This window comes from Synchiropus splendidus, chromosome 1 (assembly GCF_027744825.2).
Source record: "Synchiropus splendidus isolate RoL2022-P1 chromosome 1, RoL_Sspl_1.0, whole genome shotgun sequence".
NCBI lineage: Eukaryota > Metazoa > Chordata > Actinopteri > Syngnathiformes > Callionymidae > Synchiropus > Synchiropus splendidus.
In genome coordinates this window covers 63,947,015-63,971,916 of record NC_071334.1, presented here as the reverse complement: position 1 = coordinate 63,971,916, position 24,902 = coordinate 63,947,015, and the positions used below count along the sequence as shown (strand labels likewise).

The 24,902-nt window shown below is 43.7% G+C and overlaps 1 protein-coding gene across 2 annotated transcripts in view; it reads left to right on the top strand.

Annotated features, from left to right (window-relative positions):
* nrp2a (neuropilin 2a) overlaps positions 1 to 10,461 on the top strand; it is a 60,061-nt gene extending 49,600 nt beyond the window's left edge. Inside the window, exons 14-18 of one of the 2 annotated variants that reach the window (XM_053866885.1) lie at positions 1,380 to 1,645; positions 1,833 to 1,929; positions 3,799 to 3,831; positions 7,705 to 7,767; positions 8,732 to 10,461. In XM_053866885.1, coding sequence (XP_053722860.1) covers positions 1,380 to 1,645; positions 1,833 to 1,929; positions 3,799 to 3,831; positions 7,705 to 7,767; positions 8,732 to 9,036 — 764 coding nt within the window. In that variant the 3' untranslated portion in view covers positions 9,037 to 10,461. Of the gene's footprint in view, positions 1 to 1,379; positions 1,646 to 1,832; positions 1,930 to 3,798; positions 3,832 to 5,489; positions 7,684 to 7,704; positions 7,768 to 8,731 lie in introns of those variants that run through there. The other variant, XM_053866886.1, reaches the window with a different exon arrangement.
* Positions 10,462 to 24,902: the final 14,441 nt, after the last annotated feature.

Below are 24,902 nucleotides of genomic sequence, written 5' to 3'. Positions count from 1 at the left end.
CCGACCGTTACCTCACAATGAAACTCATTGTCAGTTTCCAATTTGCAAGCTAAACATCCTCTGGAGTATACAAATAAAACAGTGGGTTTTCTGCTGGACTTTTCCGCCGTTCAAGTCGTTCACCTTGAAGGGAACGGTCCCAGAGCTTCTCGGCTCGGTTGCGGCGGCTCTTATTCTTCCGTGTGTTTATATTTGTCATATCCCTATTGTGTGAGTCGGCTATTGTGCGGCGGTGATCCTGTTCCTGTTAGCCGCTGCTGATTAGTTTCTTTTCTTCATCGCGGAGACGACTGCAATGCTGTGAACGCTCCTGCTGCGCATTCACAAATATATTTGTCTGAGAACGGTTATCCGCGCCGACGCTGATGGTTATTGATGATAATTGTATGACTCTATTCAAATGCCCCATTTGTGTCTATTAAGCTCATTGTATCAGCATTAGCAGGCGCTATAATAGCCTCTTTTTCTTTTCCTCCTTTGTCTCCCTCACAACTTGAATAAACAAAACCGTTTTGTTTGCATTTTGATGGTGAAAATCTGTTTATCCAGTGTGAAGATGTTTTCAGTCCTTCCACAATGCAAGTCAAAGAGTCTTTATCACACTAAAAGGCAAGTCCGCTTGACAGCGCTCTGAGGAATAGCGGCGAAATGGCACGACTACACTTAGCTGGGATAGATGAGGTAATGCTGAACAACATTGCATTTCAAGAAATAACTTCAAGGATAGAACCATGAGAACGACCAAACAACAAAAGATCAAAAAAGGCAACAATGAGCAGCCCAATGCAGTCACAAGAGTTGCCAAGCTTGACTTGGCAGTTAAATTCAACCTTTGATGGAGTCAGTAAACACTGTTGAAATGAACGTTGAAATGGAAATATGGCAGGTGTGGTTCTAAAGTTTGTCCCAGTTATTGAAATGGAAAACAAGATAGTGACATCCACGACAGCAACTACAACCGCGTGCCATGTCCAGATAAGAGCAACGCCTTGGCAAAGGTTTGCATCTAAAATCCCACTGGATGAAGAACAAACACAAATCCTCTGAATGTTTCTTTCATAAACTTTATGTTTGGGGAAGCCATTTTGGATTCCAGACTCGGGTTGGTGATTATTCTCTGTCTTTCCAACTTGGAAATCCTACCTTGGTTGATGTAACTGGGAATTTTGGAATTCTGAGCTCAAATGGAACTGAAGTGTCCAGACTGTGGGATTCGCTGTAGCTATCATAGCGCAGGATTTAAACGTCTGTGTGATTTACATCCAGGAAATGCATTGAATGCTAGACATCAAAGTGGGTTTTGTCTGCAAAGAATTACAAAAGAACTGCAAAAAATATTGCATGCATTGTTAAAACCTTCTCCTCCCCCTGCTCTCCAGAGCTGAACAGCTACCTCTACGTGGACGCCAGTCTGAAGACAGAAGAACAGCGAGCCAGAATCCTCAGCCCCATGGTGGCAGCCGACACGGGACCTCTCTGCCTCCTCTTTTACTACCAAATGACAGGGGAAGCCCAGGGCCACCTCAGGGTCCTTCTGCGTGACGCACACAATGAGGAGACCCTGTTGTGGACACTGAAGGATGATCAGGGTCCAGTCTGGAAGGAAGGGCGCACCATACTTCCACGGTCTCCCAAAGACTTCCAGGTACATGAAAGCGTGTTTTTAAGAAGCTTCGCGGCGAGCTAAATATAGTCTCAAACGGCCGTTTGATTGTCTCATAAAAGTTCAAGCAGCTTGAGAAACAACTTCACAACATTAAGATTTTATCCTCCTCTGTTCTTTCCTCTTGCTTCTGTTCTACCCTACTTCCTTCTCTCCTCCTCATCTTCAGGTCGTAATGGAAGGTTTCTTCACGCATGGCACAGTGGGACACATCTGGATCGACAACATCCGCATCAGCTCAAGCACACCTCTGGAGGAATGCACACGTAGGTCGCACAGACTGACCACCTTCACCACATCCAGTGGCTTGTCACTGAGGCTGTTTAATCGTGGTGCTTGATGCGTGAGAGAACGAGGGAGGGATGGGAGGAGAACAAGAACAAGCACCCACTGGCAATCTAAGCTCTTCCAGCGTTCGCCTGTAATAAGCTCCATTTCTTGCTCACATCCTCAGTCTTAAATGTCGACGCCCACAAGATGATCACACCACGTCTGGTTCGCTGTTATTTCTCCTTCTAAACAAAGGCATGGAAAAACATAAAGCGAGGGATGACATTTATGTCTCCTCATAAAAGAGGAAAAGAATAGGAAACTAGGCCATGCCCACCCCGAGGGTCCCAGCCGTACTAATCTATGTTTTATTAGATTTCTCTTTTCCTTTCACCTCCATCTCTCCGACGCGTGCTATCTCAGCTGTCGTATTTGTAAACAGAGCTTTTTCCTAAGCTGTCAAAGGGAATTATTAGGCAGACTGGTTTCCCAGTGCAGGAGCCCAGTGCCAGCCTTCTTAATCTGACCCAAGCAGGGACTTTGAAGAAGGTCTTAAACAGATCAGAGAATTAGCTGAAAGTGCTGAGCCAAAAAAACCTGCCATCATCACCAATGAGCTTCAGAGCGAAGCCACAGGGGATGTGGTGCGATATAATTAAGAGAGAGGTTGCTTTTTTAAACTCGCCCTTCCAGCATAAGAAAGATTCTTCTGTTCAGTTGGGAATGAGTCCTAGCTTCTTGGACTTGGATCCTTGGCTCAACAATTACGAAAAAAAAATCCCCAAAACCAACATTTAGAGCTTCAAACTGCCGTAAAACTGCTGTCGGTTATTTTCGATTTCCCACCACTTGGATTCCCTCTCAACCAGAGATTCTTGCAGCACTTTATAGCCAGTAGAACACGGGATGCAACATGATATACTAAAGATAAACGTAGAAATACTTTCATAAAATGCCAAATTCAGCAACAATTCTTTCAATCTCATCACGCTTACTTCAAACTGATCAAACCTGAAGCTCAATGGACAACATTGGTTTCAGTTTTAGAGGAGCTGATCCTCATCCTGGCTGTCATTTGAACTGAAAACCGTCCTCCTGGTGGCTAAAATTCTGTCCATAAAAGTTATGATCTCGACTTAATGTCAATCCCTGAGATTTGTCACGACGGTATTAAGTAGCGTTTCTCACACCATCTCTAGATGGTCTCAAATTGTTCGTTTATGAACCACCAGTCTTGTAAACTTGTCATGTAAAACAGACGGATTTCAAGTTGTTTATAGATTCCACAAATTACCGCGTCACGCTTTGTGATGTAACCATGGCGACAATCCAGCTACAGAGTAACATAAACTGTTGGCATCCGGGTTGTGAGCTGGAGTCAGGAGAGATTTCCAGTGCAGCAGTTTGGAAGATGACAGCAGCGCTCAAACTCTCTGGTGCTCCCTGAGCATGCTGGGATGTTGCTTATCACCCAGCACAGTTGACTTTCTCGCAGTCGGCTGGCACACCAACCAAAAGGCTCCATGTCCCATGTCGTTTCCACTCTTTCAACACACATTTCAGCACACACTTTCATGCAAACTTGGTGTTTGAATTCCAGTCAATCAAAGGGAGAAACACTTGAGTTAAGCTGGACGCTGCAGATAAACAACTTGAAACCTGTGGTGCGAGTCCAGCTCAGTCCCTGTTTAAAATACAATCAAGTGAGTGGTGTCGTTTTATCGCCAGCAGTTTGTGGGATTTCCTCGGGATGAGATTTATAGTCTTGTGACATTTGTGTGACATTTGCTTGACTTTTCCTCATATTGGAAGTTATGTAACGGCTGTTTATCTTTCCTCCTGCCTCCCTCTGCGCGTCCTCCCAGAACCCATCGCTGCGTTTTCACCTGAAATGACCGGTGAGTTCATTTTTGGTGTCACTTCTTGGTCTTGCTTTCTGCTCGTCGATGCACCGGCTTGAGGTTGTGTTCGGTTCCCCACTTGTTGTCTCCAGTCGTAACCACGCACAAGTATCCCAGAATGTACTAAAGAAGACCGACCGGCTGAGTGTGTTGTCGGTGTGGTTATCAGTTAAGAAAAAGCTCCTGCTCTTTTAAATAACAGCTTTATATCTCACTAGTCATCACTACAAACACATTCTTGGTTTTATATTTAACATATATCCAAATCCTGAACTCAACCAAACTAGTTCAACAGAACCAGCAGCCCCTGCGTGGAAGAGTGCATCACACTATGACCGTCTTCAAGGTGTTTCTCAGCATCATCACCAGAAGAAGAGCAAAATGTCTGCAAATATTTTTTGTTCCAGATGTCTGTCACATCTGTCACGTAGAAAAAGAGGCAAAAGCGGAAAGCTGTGAGATGACATTTAAAAAAGCTCACGTTGGCCGGAAGCCAGGAGGCTTTTAAATGAATGGCCTTCTGGTGAAACACATCTATCCCAGGGAAGTCTGATTATTGTGAGTCTTCTAATAAGATAAGAGCTTGGCAGTTTCAATATGCCAGCGCTACTTCTGCGCACACAGGTTCTCTAACCGCTGACAAACATGCACCATCACGCGCATTAATATCAGCCCTCACACACACACACACCCCGTCGTCCCCAGTGAAAAGCAATCAGATAGAGTGACTGAGCAGCCGCGATCGCGGGTGTCTCTCTCTGCTCCTCCAAACTCCTCTGCTCTTTCTAATGAGTGTGTGCAGTGTGAAGCAGCGGCGGCATGCACCATTTCCCTCTGTAATTACGTGACATGGTCCAAAAGTCGGAATGTATTCGGCTTGGCTTCTCCTAGTTCGCTTGGAAATTTCCTGGCACTTCGGGCGCCTCGACATCTAGTTTGGATATGCGAGTGGAAATTGTTTTTCACCGTTTAAATTTTCAATTTGCTGAACAGACTCTTCCTCTGAGGTAGTCGGGTTGATCTTACTTAGACAGATCTTAGACAGAGTTCGTACCTAGGGCAGCCGATCTGTGGAGGTGGCCTCCGAGGAGACGGGGTTGGCTTGAGGAGGAGAGGACTGGCCGGAGAGAAGCGAGGACGTTGAGTCTGACCAGTTATGCGCTGCCAGCTCAATAGCCAATCCAATATCAGAGCGAGCTCTGGAACATTGGATTCACATGTGTGGTGACAGTGAGACTTGCATGGAGGCCAGCAGGGACTTCCAGTGCCAGTGTGCATCAGAAATGGGACGTTTCTTAATTCCATGTGTGTGAGTGCTTTTTAACTAATTTCATTTCACACCAAGCGGTTTCATCCGAGTCACAAACAAATCTAAGTGGAATGTGTTTGATTTGCTCTGGCAATTGGACGGAATTCAAGCAAACTCCTTTGATGGTCTTGGTGTGAAAACCTTCAACCCCAGCGACATGAAAGACTTGGATGCATTCATTTATTTACTCTCTGGCCTTGGAGAGTGATCATTTGCTACCAGCATGCTTGTGCATGCTCCTGCCAGATGCACGCCCTAGAAAACCAGAAAGTTCAATGTAGTGTTGAAAAGAAGTGCCACTCCTCTCTCTTTCTCGCTGGCCAATTACTCTGTATCTCTCCACCAGGGGGAGGCGTTCCTGTGCCTCCCTTCCCTATCCACTGGTATTACATTATGGCCGCCGGAGGCGCCCTCCTACTCCTGGCAGTAGCCATCTTGGTCAGAGCGCTCTGTTGCTGCCGCCAACACCTAGCCACCAAGAAGAACCAGCTGTCAGTGGCCTATCACAGCTCCTCTCAGTGCTTCCAGTACTCTAACTGGTCGACCAGTATGGCTGCCCCAGGAGTGGAGCCGGTCCTGACAGTGCGGCTGGACAGCCGAGACAGACACCGAACCCTCTGCTGAAGACCTTTTAGGCAGGAAGGTGATGTCTGTAATGTGAACGGCAGGACATGTGAAGGAAGCCACTGGATCTTGGTGATGACCGCATGGATGTTGTCCAAAACTGCCACCGAAGTAAACACTGTGCTCCCTCTCCTGCCAATGGATTAATGGTTGTTGCCTTTCTTCCATTGTGGCTGTTGACATCTCACACCATTACGCTCCTGAAGTGAGGACTCAAGTACGTTATTTACCCAAACAGTCTGTTCCGGACCGTTGAGTGTCATCTGGCCGGTCGTAAGCTCAGCGGTGCTTCTGGAATGGACCCAGCGTGGACAAACACACAAACGTGTCGGCTGGGAAAGAGACTGGGGGGGAGGAGGGGGTTGCTTAAGCTTTTCGACGGTGGGAGCCAGCCAGAGTTACAGACTGAAACGAGACCCCAGAGACTGGCGGCGCTCTGTTGAGAAGGGGGGAGAAGAATACTGACGCTAGATACTTCTGAGGAGTCACCAAGGAGAACCGGTCCTTTTCAACAAAGCATGTTCACATTTAGAAACGGAATGCAAATCCATCATACTTAAAATCCTGCATAGCAAACGGTGATAACCAACATGTCTGTCCTCCTCTTGATAAATGCCTCAGTCAGTGATGGATGCCACCGTCCGCCATGTTTAGTGTTTCATCTTGATTAATAAAGCACACACTCGCAGCCTCACTGAATACCAGCCGCCCGCCCGTGATCTCACGTCTCTGAGCGCCGAGCCAGCTCATGTTGTGTTGCCACTCTTGGTGCAGTTCGTCCAGTAAATAACGCGTTTCTCCTGCGACAGCTGGAAGCCATATAAGCTTATTGTTGGGATGTTTAGTGGACACTGTCTGAGAAAGAAATCAGAGCCTTGATGTCTAAACTCCTGTGTGCCATACCTGAGCTACCGTCAAGTTTTGTCCGCATTTAAGGAACTCTCACTCTGTGGGCTTTTCTCCAAAGTGTCCAACCGCCTGTGACATCAGGCGGAATGTTGTCACTTGCCACTACTCACTTTGTTGCTTTGTACTTTCTCCCCTGAGTTTTTGGCTCCACTTCCCCCAGGTGCTTTTAAATCAACTCTGTAAGGAGGGATTGGACACCAGCCTCAAAAGCTCCTAGTCTCTAATAGGTGTAATTACTTAATGGACAGATAACATTTATTAAGGCTGCGGTAAGCACTTCTCTCTCCATCCACCCGCGCCATCTACTGCCAACCTCAGTTGCCCTGGAAACAGTATTTATTACACCATTGGCCATCCAAGACCTTCACATCTAGACATGTGCCTTGCCAAGAAGCTATTCCTGTAAGCTTGCCAACTGCAGAACATACACACACCCACACAAGGAGACACAAACACACACTGTGTGTAGACCCACTTGACACACTCACAAGGAGTTCTTGAAATCTGTAAAAATGCTGCAATCTTTGCTGTTTTCAGTTGTTGTTTTTGCACTTGTGACATATGACAGTTTTGAGTTACTGGCAATGTCGTGAGTCACTTGTTCACACGTCAATGTACTATCAAAGTCTCTTAAATGCTCGATCAACTATTAGGGCCACGCACAGAGCGTGCTTGTGTGTTTTTAAATGGAAGCTCGAGAATTGTTAGAGCGTTACGTTCAGCCATTGAAAGTGGGTTTCTTTACTGGCTCTGCGCGTGGCCCCAGTCGTCGGTCCTGATGTTGGTGTTGACAAGTGGAGTTTCTTGCATTTTCTTGGAATGAACAGTCTTATATCAGCAGTATGTCATGTGACAACAGTGTCTTTGACCAGAATGTGTCGTCACGATGTTTCTGTGTCAATAAAGTCATATTTTTCTATCACACACTTTTGTGTGGGGGTTTGTACATACGTCCATCGATAAGTGTGACATTGTTTTCTTGTGTTTTTACTGAAAAGTAGGCTTTTTTGTTTTCTCTGTCTCAACAGAAAAGATCCCGAATCAGTTTGGAGACGGGCGGCTTTTCAGCAACAGGGATGCTCTTGGCGGAGGTGAGCCTATCATTGTCCCGTACGAAAAACCTGTTCTGTCATGAATCAATATTTCTACCTAAGACTGGGGATCACACATTCACCATTAATGGCCTAGTCGCTTGCTTGTTTACTGTTATTAATTAGTCGTTACAGTGTTGTTTAAAGTGAACATTTGATGACCATTCCACTGTAAAATATAGTCAGCATTAACATGACCCTCATTGGTACTTTATCATAATAATTACTGGCTAATAATCTGCTTACACACATGTGAATAAGTTGTTTATTTGAGGTGAAATATGTTTCATAATCTAAAGTGCATGCAGGCTCGAAAACAAATGCAGGTAAAATTAGAACAGCTTTAACTGAACACCTGTTCACCAGAGACACATTTTCATGAGTGCGTCACTGGGTGGAGTTTCTCGTTCTTCATATCAGTTAATAAGGCAGTGTGGTTGGCTAGATCAGTCAATAGCAAGTAAACATGAAATATAGTAGAAGTAAGGTATAGTTGGAGGAAGAAGATGGTTTCTGAAAGAGAGATTTATTGAAAATAATTAAGACGGTGTTTGTAAAATGTGCTCTAACTTTGTATAGTAAGCAATTTATAATGTAGAAACAATCATAAAGAAGTGTTTTAAAAGCACATGTCTCTTCTCTTTTTGTGGTGGGTCTGGATCATAACCCCGCCCTCATAATCGAGGAATACTTGAGGTCCTTTTATACACCTACTCTTGAAGGTCAATTGTTCCTTTTCTTGGACCGTGTCATATCATTATTTTAAAGTATTACGGAGTAAAAGCTGCTTGCGAGGGGAGAAAGTGTGGAGCAGATGACCCAACTCTCATCACCAATATTGATGACCACCCTGTATAATATTCTTTTCATACACTTCACATGATGTCACCTCCTTTAAATGTCTCTCTCTCTGAAGTCCAGGCTGGGCTAAAAGAACAACCTTTTGCCATTCTATCTTCTGCAGGTTTGCAGTTTCCGGAGTGGAACACGGCGTCGCCCTCCTCAGAGCCGCCAGTGACTCGCGTCTCAGAAAAGGACAACTCTTGGTTGTACACCCTGGACCCCATCCTGGTCACCATCATCGTCATGAGCTCCCTGGGGGTGCTCCTGGGTGCGGTCTGCGCGGGCCTCCTCTTGTACTGCACCTGCTCCTACAGCGGCCTCTCGTCTCGCTCCTCCACAACGCTGGAGAACTACAACTTTGAACTCTACGACGGCCTGAAGCACAAGGTGAAGCTGAATCAGCAACGCTGCTGCACCGAGGCGTGAAGAGGAAGCAGGATCCTCTCTTCGCTATTTTCTTCAGTTCACTTTAGTGTCAGTTTACTTCTTTAACGGTGCGGAGGCCTGGGAGAGTCGGCGGCACGAGAACCACCTTCAAGCTTCGCTAAAGACTCGTCATGTTGGTTGTGGTCCAGCAGTCAGCGAGAGGACTCGACTTGCCCCAGGGGATTACTCTGCATCTCAACATATCAAGGAGAAACGCCAGCGCTGGACTGTTCACAGCTGCACTTCAGAGTGGAGTCTTACGAGACCGGACGGAGAGACGGCAGCTTAGAGAGCGTTGTTATGAGCACGTGTGAACACAGTGGCCTAGAACTTAGCTCCTTTTGTTTGCAACCTATCTGGCTTGGTTTTCCTCTTAGTTCCTGACAGTCTGTGGTATTTTTAGTCACCGAGGCCCTTCAGCCCTCTCACTCGCTTTCTGTTTAATGTTTTCGTTCTGGCGTGGTGCCAGTCTGTGATAGCAGAACCGTAGAAAAAAGAGGTGAAGTGTGTTTTTTGGGAGGGGCCGGACTTATTGTTAGATGTAGTCGTTCCTGGCTCCTGTCACTGAGAAGGTCACGTTTACATCGTCGTCAGCAGTAGAAGGTCAAGGAGACGTGGTCAGTGCAACCTATGGATTGCTCGCAAGAATTGAGAACGAGAACTACTGATGAAAGGGAGCGGAACCCAACAGCACCTCACATCCACACCCCCTGCACTGTTGTGAGGACTACATACTTAACACAACAGGAACTGCAACTCTAAGTCCACTGAGTTTGAACGCGGATACACGACGAGCCTTAAACCTGTTGGTGTCAAAATTGAAAAGGAACTTTGAGGTGACGCCAAGACTTTTCACGCGGACCTCAGAAGCCATGATTTTAAAGGACCTATCTGCCGAAAGAAACACTCAGCATCCTCCTCGTTTTATTTTTGGAACCCTCGCGCAGCAGCAGAACCAGATCCAGAGGCTGCTGTTTGCACGTGATAAGTGGACTCATGGGCCATGAGATGCACAATGCACATACAAATAAACTTCAGTGTGAGTCTGGACGCACCTGGACGCCGGACTCGGTGCCGAAAATGAAGGGATCAATGGCTGCTAGTGAGAAACGGGAGGGTTATATTTTGATTTCTGTAACTATTTCTTTCATCCCACATTGCCCATCGCTCTCCACTGGACCCCACTGACTCTTCTTAAAGTGCCTTGGAGCCTCGGGGATCCAGCTTGCCTTTGGAGCCAGTATCTTACTGAGAAGAAAAGTGATCGTTCCCACTTCTGTTCTGGAGGGCCAGAGACTTTCAAAGGACAGGATTCCTCCCTTCACACTGTTCGGACTGCTGTTGGTGTTGTTTGTACAGAAATGCTCTTTTTATGATTGTTATTATAATTATTGTTATGATTATTTAATAAAGGATTTATACCAAGTTGCTTGTCTCGTATTACTATAACTATCTCTCCATGGTCTTCCAGCTATTGAGGTTCAGGTCTCCTCTGGTTCTGCGGCGAGATCACCAATATATATATATATATATAAATATTACCTTGTATGTATTATAACTGAGTTGGAATTCTCGTAAATGATGAAGACCCAGGGACACTTGAACTCCTCCACCTCTGCATTCATTCCCAACCTGGAGTAGGCAATCCAGCCTTATCAGACGAAACACTGACCTGCAGTTCCATGCAGAAAGAAGCCCGATTAAGCTGCCGAGCCAAGAAGGATTTTCAAAATCTTCAGCAATTTTTTAAATCTGTCAGTGACCCCACGCATGAAGAAAAAATTGGAGCGACCTTATAATCTCAGCGTAGCACACTACACACTAAATGATTCGTCTTCCGAGCCAGAAATTTGTGAATTCTCACGTGATAAAACAAAGGAGAAGTGTCGCAACTGGAAAACACACTACACGTATCATGGAAGTGGACAAGCCCACGGTGATGTTAGCTTTTTCTAAATGGGAAAAAAAATCCTGCGAAAAAGATAACTGTTATAAATGAGCGGAACGCCATCCCCCCACACCTGAAGGGAATGGATGAGCGATCTGTGATATTGAATTACTTCTCATGAATAAGATGGCGATCAATGTATTTAATATCAAAACTCCCTCATTTGCTTCTTTGTTTCTCTGTCAGACCTTTTTTGTTGGATACATTCCCTTCCACGCCACAGCATGGTAGTGAGGTGATCTGCTGTCCTCACACACTCAAGGAGTTTTGGTTGTCAATATTGAACAGAACATCAGAGCTTGAGGATTCTCTTATTTGCAGTTTAGGTTATCAGGCCTTCATCCTTGGTTGGGCTGCAGCAAAATCGGGACAAAGAGAGTCTGAGAGTATGGTAATGCACCTCCACCCCCAAAAGTGTGAACCGCTTCAGTGGCTCATTATGCCAGTGCCACAAGGCAAAGGGTCTGCAGAAGCATCTCGGCGCCAAAACTTTCTGGCTCCACAGATAAAGTCCACCCATAAGGCTTATGAAGAGAACCAGCAGCCCCTACTCTGACGCCAGTCAATTAAGCACCGAATGGCCCAAATGTTTCATGAGGAACACGGTCTGGTGCATTCTACAAACCTAATGCATTAGAACACAAGAGTACAAGCGAAAGGTTTGGCTGAATTTTGATGTATTTATTGCTAATGTTTTCCAAGATACTGAAACCAAAGCTTTGACGTTTATGTGAAGAAACTTATTAAAATGTTGGGGGTAGAATTTTGAGGTGGCATTACATATATTCCTGCAACATATTTGTCAATTTATCTGAAACATGTGAGACTTTCTTTGAAAGCCAGAACACACACATGCATTCGCTCTCTGTCGAATACGTACAATGCGGTGTTGTCAGCCGCCCGCGCTCTAATCTCCCCATGATGTCCCATTAGTCTGGACCTCTGGTGGCCCTCATTTAGGAGCTCCAACATCAAAGCTTTGAAGTGCCTGGTGTCACAGCCACACACACAAACACAATCGTACTATGCAATTAATCTGCCTCTCCTTGGTACAGTTTCTAAGTCTAATAAGTTTTGATTCTCAGAAGTAATGTGGGAAACCATAAAGCCACTGAGGGTTGCAGGTCAAAATCTGCCACCTTTCCTTCAACAAATGTGTCGCTCCTATATCCACCGATTCTATTGAAGTGCAGTGATAGAGTGACCCTTGCATCACTGCGGATGCTGTCCAACACCCAGGAGCATCCGATAGTCCTGGGGAAAGAGAAACCATCACTTTTTATTAGTCTTTGAATCCACCTGGTTGAATGAGATGCTGCCTAACTCGAGATTGAGTGAAGACAAGGACCAAGACTTTGAGGAAGAAAGCTTTAATACCTTGAGACCAAGACCAGTGTCGAGCATGACAACACTCTGGAGGCGAGGTTGAGACATGCACGGTTGTTGCTGTTGCACGTGTCACATAGGGAAGCCTACTCACGACTGTTCAGCACCAAGTGTTGTAAGTCCTCGTAATCGGCAGTCTATTTCTAAATGAAAAAGGGAAGAGGAAGATGCATTAGGTGACCTGAAACTTTTTCTCAGTGTAGACTTGAATGACAATCCCTTGTTCCTTTACCATTGTCTGTCTTCCAGTAGTTCATCCTCAGGAAAGCACCACTCGAATGGCAAGTGTGGAGGTGCAGCGGGATTTCCTTTAATTGTGTGACTGGTTTAAATGTGCATAATATTGCCAACATTGGAGTCAGTATGAAACGTGTCCAGGTACATTAGCAGCCATAATGAGCAGTGTGACATGTGCTGACGCTCCACGGCGGCTGTTAGCACGCGCCAGTCCGTGACTTAGCAGGCCAATTACCAGCTCTAATGAAAAAAATAAAACACAGACAATCCTCGGAACGCCGGAGGAGTGCAGCGCCATCTGCTCGCAGGTTTGATTGATCCCGGCAGAACAGTCACGACCACATCACAGGAATGAAAGCTGACAGGAAATTACCAAAGGAGCCAGATTGTCATTGTTCCAGAACGCCTCTTGTTTTCATAACCAAATGTAACTTTTCTTCCCCCCCGTGCCAGCGCGAGTGTGTGCTACCCAAATGTTGTTTTTCTGTGTTTTTATCGGGCCGTAATGGCACGCAGCAGAGGCCGTCACATCAGAGAGTTCTTGTGCCTCTGAAGCCGAGGCTGCCTTCAAAGTAGAATCCTTGGCGCCCTGTAAGTCGATAGGCCAGACTGCGGTGGGACCATGTTTGAGGGCCACGCTGCAGGAAGCGACTGGGACGCATACCTAATTAATCTGGAGATTATGTAATTGAGATGGAAGGGAGAGCAAACACGCGGTGCAGCAGTCATCGCAGTTCACCAGGAAACTTTGTTTGCTTTTCTAACTTAATGACCATTTCCTTGTTTTCACCACCATGAGTCTCTCCCTGTGTATCGGCTTCTCTGAAGTCGACACGTGATACCAAGTATGAATAGGACCTTATCTCAGGAGATGTTGAGCGAATATAAATCCACCATTTCCTCCCCCCCCCCCCCCCCCCCACCCATGCTAGTCTGAAGAAGAGAACCACCTGGAGACTGGAAGTTCTTTCAAGAGCATCCAAAGTGCTGTCACAACCGCAGCAGTGACGCACGCAGAGACTGACAGAGCAGGTTTTTAAATATCTTACGCGCAAATCACCGTGCACATACTTCCCATCGGGCTGGCTGGGAACCGGGCCCAGATTATCGGGGCCTGCCAGCAGTTCAAAGCCCCAATATGGGTCAGAGCACAGTGTGTTCAGAAGATGAACAGGATTTTGCCAGTCCTTGACAGCAGATGCAAAAACAACAAATGCAAATGGGGAGGAAATGGTCTTGTTTTGTAACACCAGACGGACCATCACACTCCTTCTTCTTTGACTTCATCTCGAAGGTTAAACATCTGGAAAAACATCTAGCGCTCTTCTTGAGGCGTTCGTCCTGCTCAGTAGCAATCTTCTGGTCACCTGATGTTCATGTCCACCATCATGCTTCAAGCCTTGAGAGTATTAATCCATCACAGTTAATAATCCTGGAAAATTCCTGGCCCATTCGCAGCCTTCACCCTGTTCCTTGATCAAGCACAGCTACACAGACCCACTGGCTGCATGGCTCCTCCCTAACAGCCAGAAGCCACTGTGTTCTGAATCTGTCTGAAGATGATGAAGAATGGGAAATGTGCCGTTCAAATGTTGCATGTGTATTCTGTTATCATGAGAGTGAAGTCAGAAACTAAATTGAGAGTACAGTATCTGTTCCACAAGTCTATCATACTAGTCATTTGTTGGTGTCTTTGGCAACTCTCGCTGAGAGTCGCTGAATCTGTTTGTACCATTAGCCACCAACACGGCATGACATCAGTTCCTGCGAAAGTCTTCTCACGTGATTTGACTTCATTGTATATGCTTTGTTTGATGTGTTAAATAATTGTAGTTTTAGTCCTACCATTACCATCAGCAGCATATTAACCTGTAATGAATCATTATGAAGTACTTATTAGTGTCTTGTTATGCCTTCCCTTTTTTCCCAAAATTGGTCATGAAAAGCTCACTCTGAACAACATCATAATTACTACTTATTATTACTACTACTTATTATTACTATTATTGACCATATATAAACTAATATAATTAGTTTATTAGTAGTTAAGACCTGTTCCCAAATCAAAAGTGTTACCGTAGCGACATACTGAGAGCTGCATTCAGAAAATCAAATAACATAACATATATATATATATATTTTTTTATTATTATTTTATTTATTTATTTATTTTTCCATATCAGCTCTACTTGAGAGCCTTACTATTTACATGTCAGTCTCTTTTTCATCATAAAATCCTCAAAAAAAAAAGGCGAGATATTGAAAAACATCGTCAGCAGCTGTAAACATTTCGTTCTTCAAACCTGATTGACAGACATACATTATACATTATACATTAATAGAAAGCTGTTTCAATTGAAACCAGAAAGAAAGATGAGCAGCTTTTAGCAACATTTTTGCTTTAGTTGGTTCAGCTTCAATTCAAACACCGTGTTCAAATGAATCTTTAAACAGAATAGCTGAGCTCCTCTGCTGCTCAGACGTATTATGGAATATTTTAAATATTCTAAATATATATTCAATATTCTAAATATACTGAAATATTTTACACTGACTATATATCATTGACATACAACTTTCCTTACTGAGCTGATTTTAAAAGAACATACGTCCCATAATTCGTCATGAATCTGATCCAAACTGTCTTCTCAGAGCTGCGAAGCGGCGACAGCGAGCGTGAGCAGGCTCATTTTGGGGGATAATTATTTTTGTCGAAGCCATTACCGTGGATGAAAGCAACTGTTCCCTTTCCTTTAATGAGTCTGTGGAGCTGGAAGTAACATTTCATGAAAATTAGTTTTCTTTGCCCAAGGAGCTCTTTTTATATCACAGATTGGTAAATGAGATCAAAGCTCTATTTTGGATGTGGGTTGATGTCATCATCGATTTAGTGGAGCAGTTTCACGTGACGTTCTGGTGCACTTCGGCGGATATTCTTGAGAAGTGACACTACACTGATGTTTGTGGGCTGTCGACATGTTAACTTCTCCATTTTGTCAACATGGAGCCTTCGCATCAGGCAGGATAGTTTACCCAGCGCACGGGTTCCGTGAGTTAAAAGCTCCCGTGTTCTAAAAACAGATCACAAGCCCACCGTGAAACCATTTGTCAACATGAACTCTGAACCTCGAGAGGGAAAACAACTAAAAATGTACCTGTCAATCACAGGGCCGCCAGCTCGACAGGTCGTTTGAATTCAGATGCTTTAGCCTGTCACCGAAAGAACAAGAGCAGAATGCAAAAACAACAGCCTTTTTTCTGATTATTATAAAAATGAAAGAATCATTTGTATCAATTTCATCGCAGTTTCAGTCTTTTTTACAAGCTTGAATTGATATTTAAGCACTGAAGTGTCATTGTATAGTATCTTTTTGCAATCATCGCTGGAAAGCTTCTTCATATAAATATCTGGATTAATCCACGTTTAGCGACCAATTGACAAACTCCATCATCAGTAGAATTGGAGTAGCAAAAATAAACGAATAAATCACTTCTTCATAAAATCTGCACAAAAACACACTTTATAAAGGAAGCGCTTGTTTTTGTTTTGTTTTTTTTAAAGGGAAATGAATAAGTGGTCTCCCCAAACATCATACATGTGACAAGCACAAAAAAAGGCACACAGAAGACATTGAACTGAAAAAAAATACCACACAAAAGTGAACACCAAATAGTGATTTAAACTACAAAACCGACGTAGTTTGCGAAAGCATACAAAAAAGGTCAAACGTACATGCAAATCAAAGCTAAGGCACCAAATGTTGCATGAAAAAAAAGTAAAACCACACTGATACATACATTATGTACACAATCATGACAATTAAACTTGTGATAAAACCACACAAAATAGAATAGAAAATACCAACGCACAAATGAAGACACAAAACAGGCACAAGAGCAACAAACACAAATACATATTAAATAAATAAATATTCTAAATTGCATCTGAATTCCTCTGCACACCATAAAAGCAACACATCCTCACTCCCATGGAATCCTATATTGATGTTGGTAAACTTGCCTTTTGCGTCCACTACTGACTGAAAAAGATGCAAAGCAACATGTGAAAAAGATGAAGGTCGGGGTTAGGTAAGCGATGGAACAGCGCTCCATTCATTCTATGTTTAATAACGTGTCAAATTGCCAGTATAGTACGCATCAAAAATCACGCCATGGGAGTGAGGATGGGTTGACTAAAACAAATTAATGTTCAGAGAAACATACAGAGGGCAAACATAAATACACAAGACTATGAGATCAACATTCAAATGATGAGAACACAACAAATGAACTAATAAATGTGCTCAAAAAGCACAACAAGTACGACACACACTAGAAAAACAAAAAGTGTGGAGGGCACTCAAGATCAAATAGTCAAAGCTTGAACATCACAGCAGTAGTCAGCTTCAGTGAACAGCTGCTACAGATTTGTGCAACGAAGAAGAATCATCATGGCTGAAACTGAAAAAAGTTTTTGATGCGTTCTGTTTGCGTGATGTCATTTTCAAGTTCAATTGCCTCTTCAGACCCTTCAATCCCAAATGTGTTCACCCTCCTTCATCCAGCTTTGCCATGCACACAAATCAGCTCATCTGTATCGAATTGGAGCGATGTTGTGTTTACAGAGCCATCTCCACATTTCTCCTTTGATAAAATTGGACGCCACAGAATGTCGGACATCCAAATAAAAGATGGGAAATTGAAAGAAGCATGTGGCGTTTCTCTGGCCTCCAGCTAATTCCGACTGTGGCAGAACATTTAATTTGTGTCAGACAACCTTGTGCAAGGGTTTGTTCGGAATATGGAAGATTTTATTCCTAAATTATATGAAATGGATAGCTGCTATATATATATATATATATATATATATATATATATATATATATATATATATATATATATATATATATATATATATATATTTTTTTTTTTTTTTTTTTATATATATATATATATATATATGTATATAAAGGCAGAATCTTATTTACAGTCATTTTTGGTTCAATGAAAATCCCAATTGAAAATGGGTGTCAACCCAAACACACTGGGTTGCTCCCCCACAGATTCAGATCCAGTTCATACACTAGTCATCTGTTGCCATGTTGCTGGGATCTTCTCTTCTTGGGCTCCCCATAACTTTGCTCCGCTATACTTTCATCCTGCTGACATCATCCACGTTGTTCCACACTCACACTTTCTGTTATCCAGTAATTTCGTGCAGCGTTGCGACGATAGTGAGCATTGATGAAGAGGCTGATTCTTAAATGACGGCTTCTTTGGCAGATGATGCCATAACGTGCAATTCATTTGTTCTTGTAAACCTTTGTTATGTGAATGTGAGGAAGCCACAGTGAAATATTCACGCGTGGATTTAACGTTGCAAGATTGTAGCTTGAATCATGTTGGTGACTCAGGTTGTGTTGACTTTATCTTGCTCTCCTGCTGGACTGATGACCGCGACGGGAGGTTGACATGACGACGCCGTCCAAAAGTCTCGCATGTTTCTTTGTCCTCTGTGTGTGTTGCTGTTCCTCTAAATGGCAGGCTGTTGATGCCCATTTTAAGCTGTCGAGCTTTGTGTGTGTGTGTGTGTGTGTGTGCGTGCAAGTGTGTCAGTGTGTTCACACGTGAATGTGTGTGTGTCGTTCGTCTCAGTATGATAACGTGACGTTCGGAGTAACTGCACCCTGGAGAAAGCCGATTTACAGTCTCATTCAACTGTGCTGAGCTGCAGTTAAACATCCCTCAAACTTCGCAATCTGTCTTTCTTACTCAGACACAGCAGCACACACACAGACAAACACACAAAAAGTGGGAACGTCTATACACCCTTTATTTAGGTGACGATATTTTGTCCAAATCTTTGATCAGTCTGAATTATACCCTCATCATGTGACCCTCTTCATGTGACTCCTTAGTAAAGCGAGGCCATGTGTGGCGCATTTTTTCCAGTCTCCATGAAACTAGAAATGACATGTGATAGTTTTGTGCTCTGATGGATTCGAGGTTCTAATCATCTGAATTATTTCATAGTATTTTTGCTTCCATTATTTATTGCTTTAGAGCCACTTTAATGGTATTCACAAGTTTACATTTTTTCTGTATATATTTATCTGTGTTGCATTCATTAATTGAACTTTTATTTTCTTTAATTTAGGATTATGCTGAAATATACCATTTCAGAATAGTGTAATATCTTATATTCTTTTATAACACCTATTGTCTTTTTTTTTAAATCTTATTGGTTGCATTTTTTTTTTCTTCCATGATTTTTTTTTATCCTAATCATTCTGCCTTTATTTTAATGTCTCTCTTCCTTCTTTTGTCTCATAACTGTAGCATTCGCTTGACAAACCCTTGTGAGATTCCCAGTATATACTGCGACTGCAGCCTGTTGAGGTTGCCAAACCCTGGGTTCAAGTGTACAAGGCTGGCCACAGCGGGGCCTTTTGAAAGGGCCTTTTTTCTTTCTTGTCGCTCCACTGGTGATTTTTCTGAATGATCAGTCAATGATGTGATTTATGTAGGAACAGCATTAATAGTGTATAATAGTATACAGTAAGTTATTTCAGAAGAGTGTTCCAAACTGATGGTAAACCTTAGGGCAGCACAGTGCCCTTGGAGCAGCCCTCAGTCGCAACCAGGTTGGTGACCCTGAACCAGACAGTAAAGATTCTCAGCCACTTCAGTGTCAATCTTGTTTGTGTCTTGTTTGTTGTTGACCGTTCAACATGTAGTATGAGTTTGTCAGTGCTTACTTTCTGTGCCTGAAGGTAGCGAGTCTGGGGGTCAGCCTTGAGGACCAATGAAATCAGCTGTGACAGCTGACAGTCAAACGTCTAAAAATTTTAAATCTGTTGAGCAGAAATGCCGGGTCTAACCAAAGCTTGTGCCCACCTCAAAACTGTCAGCCTGCAGGCTGGATGATGGAGGAGTGTAAATTGGCCTCAGGGCTTGCATGACGATCAATACAGGGAGGGAAATAAGCAAATGGTGCCTTCGTACTGTAGGTTGAGCGGCGTAAAAGAGAATGTGAGAATGTGACCTTACCCAGAAACGTGAGGACAGAACTACATTAAAGACTCGAGGGTCACCCTCCCACTGAATCTTTTGTCTCTGCTGATTTCACTTTATTCTCAAACTCCCAAAATAGATGGCCTTTATCAGTCCCACAGTGGGGAAAGTCAATGAATTTAGGGTTGAGTTTGGATGGTGAGTGGAGGTTGAAGCAACTGCTTGAAGACTTGTAAGTTGAAGACTGTAAACATCTTTAGCTTTCAGACCATTTCTCTTTTGACAACATGCAGAAAGAGATTTTTATATATTTGTTAAAAACTTTTCCAGCCTCATACCTCTCTTCTTCTCCCCCCCTCTTTCTCTTCAAATCGGCCCTTCTAACTGCGTTATCTGTTTTCACTTCCTCTCATTGCAACATATCCAAGTGAGATATGAAAAAAATGCAGACAGGAATAAATAATCATTTGAAGTAAAGAGGTCACCAGAACAGCTTATCTGTCCTTCTCTAGCTGTAGCTGAAGTGCCTGAGAGACCAAACAGCATCAGGCCACTGGGGCACGGGCAGGGAGTCGGGTAAACACACCCCTGCAGAATAAGCAAGCAACACAAAGGCCTTCCTCCCATGACCAAGGCCACACACAAAGAAGCACACTGGAGTTTCCATTTACTCGCTGCAAAGAACAACAAACCGGCTGAGAAATACTGTAGCGCATATAGAATCAATATCCTGCTGTTATTTTTGACGGTCACTGTGGGATTATTTGTTATTGTAGGAAGCCCAGAGGATGAAAGAAGCGGCACCTGTGGCCTCACCTGCAAGGAGCGGGTTTGTCGTCCGTGAGTGTGTGTGAGTGGAGTGTGCACAGGTGAGTGGGCGTGCAGGTGACGCTCCCCAGCGTCCTCCCACCTGAGCCTGTCTTGTTGTTATGGAAACAGTGAACGTTGCTGGTGTAATTTTCTTTATTCAGTCTCCTCATATGTTATATTTGCCATTGCAGAGGCGGGCATGAGCTCTGCTTGTGGGTTTCCAGTTTCACAGTTAGTCGACTGCTCTGCCAGCACCTCAGCCACTCCCTGCACTTATGCGTTAGTGTGCATTGAATTGACTCCTGGATTTCAATGGAAACACAAAAAAATCCCTCCAGTTTCCTCAAAAATACATTCTTACTTGTGACTTCACTGTTTCACCTGAGCTTACTGCACTGTTTTTATCCTTCCTACCTTCTGCTGCTCCATAAATTGGGTAGTTCAGGCTTAGATATGCACTGTACAGCCCCAGCATTGTGCTGTTATCTTATACAGCTCATTCTGAATCAGCCTCACAGGCTCTTTGTTTCACCCAGGGCTGAGAAACACATCATCCGAGTCACACGTCTGCACCGTGCTGTCCATATGCAGCTGTTGGAGCCCAGCGTCGAAACAGGACTGACATGGAAAAAATGGACGAAAATATGTGATCCGAAATCTGCCTGAAAACACCTTTGCCATGAAATCTCTCATTCTCGTTTCCAGTGTTTGTTTGACTCTTATTATTGTTGTTGCACTATTTTTAAAAATGCACGTTTTACCCGGACTGGGACTTAAACAGATTAATTAATAAGAGATAAACGATTATAAATTGATTCAAATAACACAGATTAATTGCATATAAAGTCTACATTTTTCACCTTGCCACAATATTTTACAGCATGAGGTCAAAACTAGTGCTATTCAGTACACGCCTGGTTCTGCCCCACCTAAAATCCATCACTGCTCCCCTCTTGGACTCAATGCAGTTTGCCTACAGAGCCAACAGATCTGTGGACGATGCAGTAAACCAGGCCCTTCATTTCATTCTGCAGCATCTGGACTCCCCAGGAACCTACGCCAGGATTCTCTTCGTGGACAGATCTGCTTTTATCACAATTCTTCCAGCTCTGCTTGAAGACAAGCTTCGTCAGCTCGAGGTGCCTGACTCCCTCTGTAGATGGATTACGGACTTCCTGACCAGCTGGAGTCAGCGTGTGCGGCTGGGGACGACTGTCTCCGACACTCGGACCCTCAACATCGGGTCTCCTCAGAGCTGTGTTCTCTCTCCATGGCTCTTCTCTCTGTACACCAACTGCTGCACCTCCAGCCACCGGTCCGTGAAGCTGATCAAGTTCGCGGATGACACCACCATCATCGGGCTCATCTCAGATGGAGATGAGTCGGCTTGCAGGAGGGAGGTGGAGCGGCTGGTGTCCTGGTGCAGCCACAACAACCTGGAGCTGTACGCCCAGAAGACAGTGGAGATGATCGTTTACTTCAGGAGAATCACACTTCCTTGAGCCCTCCTCATGATGACTGAGAATGTTCTTCTGGCAGCATCTAAGGAAACTATGACTGCCAACAAAGTTGCTGGAGGAGTTCTACACAGCCATTATTGAGTCCATCCTCACCTTCTCGATCACCATGTGTTACAGCAGCTCCACCTGCAGCGCATTGTACGTTCTGCTGAGAAGGTGATCGGTTGCAGCCTGCCACCTCTTCATGACCCATATGTCTCCAGGACCCAGAGACGTCAGATAGAGCCAGTCATGGACTGTTTGTCCCTCTTCCTTCCGGCCGGAGGTTACGGTCCCGACCAGATCCTCCCGTCACAAAAGCAGCTTTTTCCCGTTGCTCGTCAGACTGATAAGTTTGTGTTGTTTGTGCTTTATTTATTTATTACTTCTATTGCTATTGTTATTTATTTATCTATTTATTATTAGCAGTAGTATGATGACAATGTTTTTGTTCATTATTGCACAATGTACGGCAGCACTTTCCTCGTTGGTGGGATCCTCACTGACCATGGCAATAAAGCTGATTCTGATTTGGTTGAAGGAAAAAGGAGAATGAAAGATGTGGGTTTTGATGACGGCTTACATGTGGTGTGTATTGTGTATTCATTAGGGGTGGGATTCGATTTAAAAAATGAATCTAATTAATTAGAGAATTTGTGATTAATTAATCTCAATTAATCGCAGTTTAATCATATAAGAATATTTGCCACAAGAAGCCACATTTTTCAATGTGAATACATTTGGTATATTACTGTATCAAATGATGGACCCATACATACATTTAAACAACAAAATATTGTTTATTTTGCATCAGTTTTACAATAGCACAATAAATCACGATGGTGGATATATTCACGTTTTTATATCACCTTATTTAAACTAAAGCTCTTCTAATGTCTTGAAAATATTTGGATAAGAATTTCAATTTTGTAAGAATTTCAAGTCCATTCAGAGTAGTGGAAACCCTGGTTATTGTGTAGCGAAAAACATCCCTGAACAAAAGCAAACAGATACTTTTGTTTGCTTTTGTTCAGGGATTCCTCCATGTTTGTTGTTGTTGTTATCGTCCTAGCTGCCACGTGTCTTGTGCATCAGTGTGATCAGTGGACCAGGAACTCCTGCACTTATAAAAGTTTCTGAGTTGTCTGGAGAGCAAACTGTTAAATTAAATTAAATTAAATTAAAATAAAACGATTAAATGCAATAAAGATATTGTAACAAGTTAATCGTGATTAATCAATTATCGCGACGGTTAAAGTCCTACCACTAGTATTCACCTGTGAGCGTGGGGAAAGGGTCAACACGGATGGCTTCTGAGCTTGGTTCTCAGTGGTGATGTTAGGAGATTGTACAGAAGTGGTGTGCAGCCACGGCGACCTTGAGTTCTCCTCTGTAAACCAGACGAACACACAACCAAACACACTAGAACCACTATAGGTCGAGGAGCCCCTGGTATTGAGTCTTCTACAGTGTGAGCCTGAGTCCGTACTGAGCACAGTTCCATGTTTGATAATGGTGATGAGGAATGAAAATGACTTTTTAAACTCTATTTCGCATTTTAAACTGGTGGCGCTGTCATGACATGTCAGAGAAAACTATTTCCTCATGAACAGGAAGATTCCCACGACCTCTTTCCCTTTTAAATAATCCTCCCACACTTGATACAAGTCCATTGTTTTGACTCCAGATGCTTCGTATCAAATCTGCCACACTCGTCCCTCCCACTACTCTTTAATAACAAAAACAGAGGAGCAAAAATCTCTACTTCTATGCAGTTAGCACGTGACTGTATTGCTCACATGCAGATGATGAAAGCCCATTTCCCCCCTGTGATGCATCGAAGCAAAATCCATCACTCTCCAGCCCAGTGGAAAGAGATCCCCACCTAAAATTGATGCTTGTAGCAGCCCAGCGAGGAGGAGAAAATGTGCAGAGCTACCCATGCAGGAAGGAGCGCCCTCCCTCTCCTTATTCTGCTTGGCTGGTGGATCACAGCGGCACATACACTTCATCTAATAATTCTCACTTGATTGTTCAGTCTGGGGATAAATCTCTTCAAATGTGCATTTACGTCTCATGTTGAGGCTGAGTGGCTTCATAAAATCCTCCGTCACTGGGAGGGGTGATTACACCAAGGTGCACATCTGAGCAGTTTAGCACGCAAACGTCAAGGACTGTCATGTTTCAGTAACACGCTGGGCTGGTTTTAAGGCGCTTCCCAACTTCCTGTTCAGTCTTAGGTCAGTGGGGAAATTGTTATATGCAGCTTGAGGTGACGATAGGTTTGTATCAAACATGGTTCCTGTGTGATCCAACTGAGCTGGTGAGGGGCTCCTCCAGGCACAGTCCGTAAACATACCGTGAATAATATGATGGCTGCAAATCCGGAGCGCAAAAAACGTGTCACTAGACCACTGTGCAAGGAATGAGCAGCCTGATGGGTAAATAAAATTGTTTAAAAAGCACAAAATTCACAAGTTACTGAGTGTGGCTTGGGCACCCACTCACTATGTCACCCAGTGACCTAATACGCAGGTTCATCCAAGCACATCTTGTTGGAATTCAACCACCAGATGGACCAAATCAGCGGGGATTGACATCTCCACTCTAGTTAAGAAAGTCATGGGATTCCTCAGATGGGGATTACTGGAACACCCATGGAAAGGGAGGCCTGCATTAAAGGGATTTGGGCATCAGCATTCATCCTTGGCTTTGAGTTATTTCTGCTTGCTCCTATTGTAACTGTGTATGAGATTTTAAACATAACTTGGCTTTCAATTGTTCAACTTCCACTGAGAGCTTCAACAAACCTTCAGAGAATGAGCTCCATTGACATCTGCTCTCATAAGAAGTCTGGTCTTGTGGTTGCGTTTGCTCTTCTCAATAGATCAGCAGAGCTTTGCGAGCATTAACACTGCCAGAGGTCATCTACCAATAGCTTCAAGTTAAGGCTAAAGAATCCACAAAACCTG